Source organism: Lynx canadensis, chromosome C1 (assembly GCF_007474595.2).
Source record: "Lynx canadensis isolate LIC74 chromosome C1, mLynCan4.pri.v2, whole genome shotgun sequence".
NCBI classification, from domain to species: domain Eukaryota; kingdom Metazoa; phylum Chordata; class Mammalia; order Carnivora; family Felidae; genus Lynx; species Lynx canadensis.
Genome location: NC_044310.1, coordinates 79,747,512 through 79,756,835, shown reverse-complemented (window position 1 = coordinate 79,756,835; position 9,324 = coordinate 79,747,512). Strand labels below are relative to the sequence as shown.

Below are 9,324 nucleotides of genomic sequence, written 5' to 3'. Positions count from 1 at the left end.
TAAACGTTGAAAAAAAAAATTAAAAAAAAAAAAAGACTACATGTATTGGAATGTCAGTTAGATCATGATGGATTTCTGTCTTTACTGTTTTCCATCAGTGTCCCTTACTGGCTACTTAAATTATAAAGTTGGGTAATTTCCCCTTGAGAAACTCTCCTAGTGCTTTCTATGGGTTAAAAAGGAAGGATTCTTCAAGGCAAAGCATGTATTTTGATCCATTCAGTGCTACCCATTTATAGTCTAGAAAGCAAATGGGGAAGGGGAAGGTGGTAGCTAGTATCCCTCCTACAGGTCTTTACAGTGGGAATGGTGACCAACAGCGGTTTCGTTCAAAGAATGCCTCAGATTGCTTTTGATACCAAGAAGCTCTGACATGTCCTGCGCCTGGGATGTCACCCAGGAGACAGGGGCAGGGGATGTTTGGCAGTGGACCTTTTCTACTTTTCTAGAAGCATGGGAGCTTCTTCAGCCCCCAAGGATTCTCCCTTGGGATGCCTTTTAACTCATGGAAATCAATTCAGATTGTAAGATCTAGGAAAGAAAAAACTGATCTTCTGTAACATTGCATGGCCTCAGTACTCCTTAGGAGATGAGGGGAGATGGCCATTATTGGGACGTTAAGCTTATGTATGATCTATCAGATCTCTTCTGCAAGAAGCAGGGAAAATGGACTGAGGTACCTATATCCAGGCCTTCATGGCCCTAAGTCAGGATTCGGACCTGAGGGCCTATTGTAGAATGTGTTACCACCAACCAGGTTCATAAACCCCATCTGGATATACTGGATGATGACCGTCTAAATAGGCCCATTCCTCCTAATAAGCCAGGGCTACTTCAGGAGTCACTGACCAGTCCAGACAAAGAGAACACTGGCTCTGTTGCTATCCCTCCTCCTTATAGACCTGTCTGCTCCCAGCCCAGCTGGACAAAGTAGGAGTGGGATTCCTTATCTTGCAGGAGTTCCAGCTAACTTTGGAATGCATCTTCTTAGGAAAGTTGCCAATGGAGAAATGGGCATGATTCAAGTCCATGTCCCCTTCTCCATGGCAGACCTGGCCCAGATAAAATAATAATTAGGACGGATCATGGTGTGTGCGGGTGACTGATCCTTGCCATGTCTTCTCACAAGACTTTCGGGATCAAGCGATTTCTGGCCAGGAAACAAAAGCAGAATCATCCCATTCCCTAGTGAGTTCAGATGAAGACTGGTAATAAAATCAGGTACAATTCCAAGAGGCGGCATTGGAGAAGAACCAAGCTGGGTCTGTAAGAGATCGCTCGTGCGATGGCACGCATATTTATGCTGCATGAAGGTCACGTGTTCCTATCCCATCACTCTGTAAACCTCCCTACTACCTGAACAATAGATATGCTTTATCGGGGAAATGATTTTTCTCTATTATGCTTCTGTACCAGTAGGTTAGTAATAAATATGTGAGAACTTTTGACTGAAAAGAAAAAAACAATTAGGACAATATTGCGAAAACCCTTCTCAATTTATTGAATCAACAATTAACAAGTGTATATACTGTTTGATTTGACCTGGCAAGATATATACATCATATTAACTCGTTGCACCCATGAGGAAAGGAACCGTATGGGGGATGTATTTGGAATATCTCTGGCAACCAGAGATAGGGAACGTTATCCGGTAGGGGGCGCTGCTGTTCCAAATACCGAAGCACACTGAAATTATCAGGAGGACAGACAAGGAAGGGAAAGGTGAGATCATGTGATTACTTGTTTAACAGAAGGAATGAAAAAAGGATTCACTATACCTGTAAATTTTGATAACATTCAGGAAGTTATTCAAGGAGCTGGTGAGAATACAGCTCTATTTCAGGGTCATTTGATAGAAGCTATCCGTAGAAATGCAAATCTGGACCCAACCTCACCTGAGGGAACAACTATATTAAACCTGCATTTTATAAGTCAGCTGGCACCTGACAGCCACTAAAAACTGACTAAAATGTCCTTAGGTCCTCAAATCTTCCCTCTTCCCCCAGAACCTACTAGAGGTAGCAACTGGAGTCCTCAATAATACAGATGTGGCCTTAAAGCAAGGAAAGGTCCGGAGAGCTGAATTGCAGGGTAAAATATAGACTCAAATATTGGCTGCCACTATTGTGGATTCCCCCACGACACCAGACTAACCAGGGGCCGAAGAAAAAGCTGGTATCAAAGAATCAGGTAAGACTCCACGCTAGCACTGTGGTCAGATCAGACAGTGGAAAAAAGAATGTCTAAACAAATGTTCTCCACCAGGGCCATGTCCTGTCTGTAAGAAGAAAACGACATTGGAAGAAAAACTGTCCTCATCTCCAGAGAGAGAGGGAGACAGGAACTCACTTCCCTGCCTGAGAGCAGGAACCAGAGGATCTGGCATGATGGGGCCCTGAGGCCGGTCTGGCTCCCTTTGACATCAAGATGACTGAGCCCTGGATTACTCTGGATGTGGAAGGCAAGTTTATCAATTTTGTTATTGATATAGGAGCCACTTTCTCTGTTCCTATTCAGCACTCCGGTTCTGCTTGTTTTTCTAACCATAAAATTGTTGGCATAGAAGGGGAAACTACGTGCCATTGGACAATGCCTTTAACCTGTATATACAAAAGTCAATGGGTTACTCATGTTTTTCTACTCCTTCTGTCTTGTCCTACTCCATTACTTGGACGAGACTTAATGTGTAAACTGGGAAGCAGGTTTTCCCTTACTAAAGAAGGGGATGGCTTGTTCTCTTTAACACCTGGAGAGCTAAAACCTTATCCTGCTATCCCTACTACTAGCTGGAAGGAAATAAATCCACAAGTCTGGGATTGTGGATGTCCTAGGACGTCCTGGGAAGCCCTAGGACGGCTCTTAAAGCCCAACCAGTTAAAGTGATTTTAAAGAACCCAACCAGGGGTGCCTGGGTGGCTCAGTCGCTTAAGCATCCAACATTGGCTCAGGTCATGATCTCATGGTTCCGAATTGGAGCCCCACTTTGGATCCTCTGTCTCCCTCTCATTGTCCCTGCCCCCAACTCTAAAATAAATAAACATTTAAAAAAGATAAATAAATAAAGGACCCAATCACTACCCTTCATAGAAAACAATATCCCTTAAAACCTGAGGCAAAGGCTGGATTGCAACCACTTATTGATAAGTTTCTCAAACATAGTATTTTAAAGCCTTGTCAATCTCCTTATAACAATCCAATTTTACCAGTCAAAAAGCCAAGTGGGGACTATTGAATGGTACAAGACTTGAGAACTATAAATGAAGCTTTATGCCTGTTCATCCCATAGGCCCAAATCCCTATACTATTTTCACCCAGGTCCCTGGTGATGCCCACTGGTTTATAGTACTCATTTAAAAGACACCTTCTTTTGCAGCCCTCTAAGTAAGGAAATGCAGCCACTATTCACCTTTGAATGGGCCTCACCTTTGAGCCCCCAGGCTGCTCAGTTAACATGGATGGTCTCCCCAAGCCACCACTGGGATTTAGAGACAGTCCTCACCTTTTTTGAGACTGCATTTAGTAAAGACCTTCATGCTATCGCCTTGCCTCAAGGGACTACAGTTCAGTATGTGGATGATATTTGATTCTGTAGTCCCACGAGAGAAATGTCTGATGGCAATTCTGTAACTTTACTTGATTTCTTGGCAGACAGGAGAGGGTACTGCATCTTCCTTAAAAAGATGCAAATATCTAAACAGAAAGTACAATATTTGGGATATGAGCTAACGCCAGGTCCCCATATCCTGTCTACTGACAGGAAAAAGACTATATTAGATCCTGGACCCCCAGCTATGAGAAAACAACTCCGTACTTTCCTAGGAATGGCAGGTTCTTCCCAGTTTACACTTTCCTAGGTATGGATTCCTGAATTTGGGCTCTTAGCCAAACCATTGTATGGTTCAGTTAAAAGCCCTGATGAGGAACCTTTATTCTGAACTAAAGCCCAGCAGACGGCCTTTCAAACATTAAAAGCTTTTGCCAGCCCCCGATTTGGCTTTACCAAATTTAGAAAAACCTTTCACTGTATATGAAGCAGAAAAACAGGGACAAGCTGTGGGAGTTCTTACCCAGAAATTAGGAAGTGAAACAAGACCGGTGGGCTATTTTCCGAAGTCACTCGATAATGTCGCTCAAGGTGGCGGCTTGTCTTCGAGGGGTGGCTGCAAGAGGCCTCCCAGTAGAAGAGGCCTCAAAACTTACTCTGACACAGTCTCTGCGAGTGATGACTCCACATCCGGTCCAGAGTGTCTTAGAAACCAAAGGCCACCAATGGATGACGGGAGGCCACTTAGCAAATACCAGGCTAGATACACCTGAAATAATACTTAAAACCTGTCAAACTTTAAGCCTAGCTATCCTTATGCCTGGCCATTATACTTGTATGATAGACTGCGACTACTCAGAGATTATTGATCTTGTTTATTCTAGCAGACCAGATTTAAAGGGGTCCCCTATTGAAAATGCAGATGATAATTGGTTTACTGATGGCAGTAGCTTCCTGGATAAGGGAGAGAGAAAAGCTGGATGTGCTATAGTTAGTTTAATTAAGACCACTGAGGCAAAAGCCCTTCCAACAAATACTTCTGCTCAAAAAGCTGAATTAATAGCACTTATCCATACTCTTCAATTGCTACATACCCATGGAGGAAGGAAAGGGGATTATTATCAAGCCGTAATTCCCCAATCAAATATGGGCCTGAAACTATTTCTTTTCTTTTCTTTTCTTTTCTTTTTTTCTAATGTTTATTTATTTTTTGAGAAAAAGAGACAGAGCACAAGCAGGGGAGGGGCAGAGAGACAGGGAGACACAGAATCTGAAGCAGGCTCCAGACCCTGAGCTGTCAGCACAGAGCCCAAAACAGGGCTTGAACTCACAGAGTGCAAGATCATGACCTGAGCCGAAGTTGGATGCTTAACTGACTGAGCCATCCAGGGGCCTCTGAAATCATTTCTCTTCTTGAGGCTGTATATCTATCTAAGGAGGTAGCTGCAGTTCACCTCAAAGGACCTCAGAAGGATATGATCTTAGGGGGACCTGGGTGGCTCAGTCGGTTAAGCATCTGACTCTTGATTTTGGCTTAGGTCATGATCTCACAGTTTGTGAGATTGAGCTCTGCACAGGGCTTTGTGCTGACAGTGCAGAGCCTGCTTGGGATTCTCTCTTTCCCCCTCTCTCTGTCCTTCCCCCAGTTGCATGCAAGCACTCTCTCATTCTCTCTCTCTCTCTCTTTCATAAATAAACTTAAAAAAAAAAAAGGATATGATCTTAGAATGTAAAGGAAACAACTTGGCAAACCATGCAGCCAAACAAGCAGCACAAAATAAATATTCAGTCTCATACCAATCTTAACTCCAATAAAGTCCATAATTCCAATCTATTCAGACCAAGAAATTCACAAAGTGCAGGAATGAGGATATTCAAAAAATGCATAGGACTGGCTTGTTAATAATAAGGGAAAAATCTTTATACCCAAAAATAACCAATGGAAGATAATACAGGGTTTACACCAGGCTACTCATTTGGGCAAAATACTTTAAAACATTGTATTAAAAATATATTTGATCGAATAAATTTAACAGCTACAATAAAACTGGTCTGCCGATCCTATATTGTTTGTGCACAAGTAAATCTGGAAGACGCGGTCTGCCCTCCCCCACTTTTAAAACCAATCCAAAGCCATAGGACATATCCATAAGAGGACTGGCAGCCTGATTTCACACAAATGCCTCCTTGCAAAGGCTATGAGTTCCTACTGGTGTTTGCTGATACTTTCACTGGGTGGATCGAGCCTTTCCATGTAAAATGGAAAGAGCCATGGAAATAACCAGTTTTCTTGTCAGAAATTATCCCTAGATTTGGCCTCCATGATCCCTTCAGAGTGACAATGGTCCTTCTTTTACTATGCAAATAAATAGCACAAGATTTTAAAATTAAATATTTTGGAGGTGCCTGGGTGGCTCAGTTGGTTAAGCATCAGACTTGATTTCAGCTCCTTGCTGGGCATGGAGCTTGCTTAAGATTCTCTCTCTTCCTCTCCCTCTCCTTCTGTCCCTTCCTTGCACCCCCCCCACCTCAGTTCTTTCTCTCTTTCTAAAAAAAAAAAAAAAAAAATTAAATATTTTCTACATTCAGCTTGGCTTCCACAATCCTCTGGGAAGGTGGAAAAAGCTAATCATACTCTAAAATGATACCTTACTAAACTTAGTCCAGAGGCCCAGGAAAATTGGGTTACTCTCTTACCAATAGTACTTCTCAGAGTAAGAACAGCTCCAAAACAACCTCTAGGACTTAGTCCTTTTGAGTTATTATATGGAAAGCCATTTCTTACAGTAGACTTGTTATTAGATTAAGATTATAATACTCCATCAAATTTTTCACTTAAGGTTGGTTTAATGGTAAGTTACTTAATGAGTATACTGATCACATGCTCCCCAAACCTGATTTAACTACAACTGAAAGTCCGCTGCACGTAAGTCCTGGAGATATGATTTATTTAAAAGATTGGAAGTCAAATACAGCGGGGGATTTAAATCCAAAATAGAAAGGTCCATATGTACTCCCACTACAGTAAAATTAGAGGGGCACTCTTCATGGGTTCATATCTAGAATAAAACCTGTACCTCCTTCACAGGAAACCAATGAGCAAACTAACATGCCTTCTTACACCTGTGAACCTGTAGAAAATCTAAAATTCCTCTTCAAACAACAATGAAGGTTGTATATTTTCTCCTTGTTTTCTGTTCATCTATCTTAGCTGACAATTCCTTTCTATAACGGGCACAGTATTATACTGAACTGCGACATCAAACAACTTGTTGGATATATGGAATTTGCTCAAGTCAAGTTCATCTGAATTCCCTGGTGGGTTTTCCCCTTTGCAAGGCACTGATTGGCACTCTCTGTATACTTATATTTCAGAAATAATATATAATGATACCACGTTTCATTGATAAATCTATCACTACTTAGAATGTTTCTTCCCAGCCCATGACCAATAGAACATGGAACTTACCAAGACATAACCAGACTTTTTCATACCCTCAAACTATTAAAATATTAACTGATTTTACAGACCCACGAATTGATGCCCTCTAATGAGTGCCTAACTTACAAAACCCCACTTATCACTATACTGAGGATGGCATATATCAAATTTGGGATGGATATTTATGGCTCACACCCACTACTGGACAGTTCAGTCCAATGGCAATTTTATGGGGGAGGCAAGAAATCATACATATGACACTTGGGCAAATAGCACATGGCATTTAGGATGGCTATCATTAGAACAGGTTCTCAAACCATTATGCTCCAGGCAGCTGATTGGCTTGCTACTGGTTGGATAAGGCGACCTGGAATCAGATGGCTGGCTCCAAATGAAATCCACTGGTTATGTGGAACTAACCACATATCCTCTAGGTCATCGTCGCACCTTAGGTTTTGTCTGGATTCATGGGTGCGTTATCCAACCATCACTTCCCCCAGGTGATCTTCCCAATTTAAAAATAAGATGGACACAGTCTAGAAAACAGATGATCACTTGGTGTCCATTTTTGCTCCATCTGTAGGATTAGAAAGTGTAATTTGGCTTATAGAAGCCCTTAATAAATGCACCGTGAAGGTCCTCAATGATTCACAGAACAGCATCTCCTTACTTAATACTTAAGTCGCACAGATAAGCAAGGCTGTTCTACAAAATACAATGGCTTTAGATGTCCTAACAACAGCACAAGGTGGTACATGTGACATTATTAACACAGGATGCTGTGTATACATCCCAGATGATCACAAAAATGTCACAAAGCTATTAAAAGATATGAATACCCAAATCGAGGCTCTACAAAATCTTTCCCTCCTTTTCAGTGATTGGTTACATTACTGGTTTGGAGGGGCATTATGGTCAACTATTAAGGGTCTCTTTGTTGCACTTCTCATTCTTATAGCTGTATTCATCCTAACATATTGCCTTTTTCAGTGTCTCTTTGCTGAGACTCCATCACTATGATGACTTCACATCAACAGATGATCCTTTCCACAGAGATACTTCTTTACTGTCCACATTGGATTCAGCTGCCTCTGCCTTTCATAACTCCCCTATACATTCCCAGACTGACCAATATTGACCCATAGGTAGGGACATCTCTCTGCCCCTCTTCAGCAGGAAGAAGTTACAGAAGATAAGACCTTCCTCCCTCAGCAGCCTTAAAGATTTAGGGGTCAAAATTGTTGGGGGGGGCAGAGGTGATGTGGAGAACAAAGGCCAAAGGAAATGGAGATAAAATTAAATTTCCTTATAACCTACAGCTCATTGACAAATACTTGAGGCAGGCAGGGTAAAACATTTCTCCTGAAACTCCCTACAGTCTTAATGCTAATGCCTGCTTAGAGGAAAAAAAAAAAAAAAAAAAAAACCCACAAAAAACAAAAAACAAAAAACCTTAGCTTGAGGATAGTCAGGTCTTTAGGATCTGTAAATCTTCTTTAACATATGAAAGCCCTTTCGGAAACTTCCCCTGGTCTTTATTTCCCCAACTCCAGTCTGTCAGCCCTCACACTTAAAATGCAGCTCTTTCTGCCCATGGGTCCTGCCTCATGCTTTAATAAAAGCACCTTTTTGCACCGAAGGGGCTCCTGGCTGTCTTAGTCGGTGGAGCACACAACTCTTGATCTCAGGGTTGTAAGTTCGAGCCCCAAACTGGGTGTAGAGGTTACTTAAAAATAAAATCTTTAGGGGCGCCTGGGTGGCTCAGTAGGTTGAGCATCTTACTTCAGCTCAGGTCATGGTCTCACGGTTTGTGGGTTCAAGCCCTGCATCAGGCTCTGTGCTGACAGCTCAGAGCCTGGAGCCTGCTTTGGATTCTGTGTCTCCCTCTCTCTCTGCCCCTTCCCCACTTGTGCTCTGTATCTTTCAAAAATAAACATTCAAAAAAATAAAAGACATAAAATATCTTAAAAAATAAAAAATAAAATAAAAACACCTTTTTGCATCAAAGACATCTCAAGAAAGAAACTTGGCCTTGGCTCTGAACCCCAACACTTCAAACCGCATGATTATCTCACTTAACTCTTGAAACAATCCTTAAGCTAAGTTCTGAGGGGTGGAAACCAAAGCACGGACTTCCAACCTACTTCACCTCACCTTACAGCCCATGCCATAAAATGCCTTTTTCTAGAATACCTTACCTTTCCCATCATGACTTACAAAACATGTGCTCTTACCAAGCTCTGCCCAGGAATCCTCAGTCTGATTTCCCAGTCTGGACTCTGGACCTTCTCAGAGGTTCCTCCTGTATCAGAAGTACCCTATGTCCCCTTCCCTCTCT

The 9,324-nt window shown here is 42.0% G+C and overlaps 1 protein-coding gene across 1 annotated transcript; it reads left to right on the top strand.

Moving 5' to 3' along the window:
* Positions 1-1,114: 1,114 nt before the first annotated feature.
* On the top strand, positions 1,115-1,354 carry LOC115520657 (60S ribosomal protein L39-like). Its single transcript, XM_030325236.1, is given in 1 exon segment — positions 1,115-1,354. A coding segment is annotated over 1 exon segment (156 nt). The 3' UTR covers positions 1,271-1,354.
* The last annotated feature ends 7,970 nt before the right edge of the window (positions 1,355-9,324 follow it).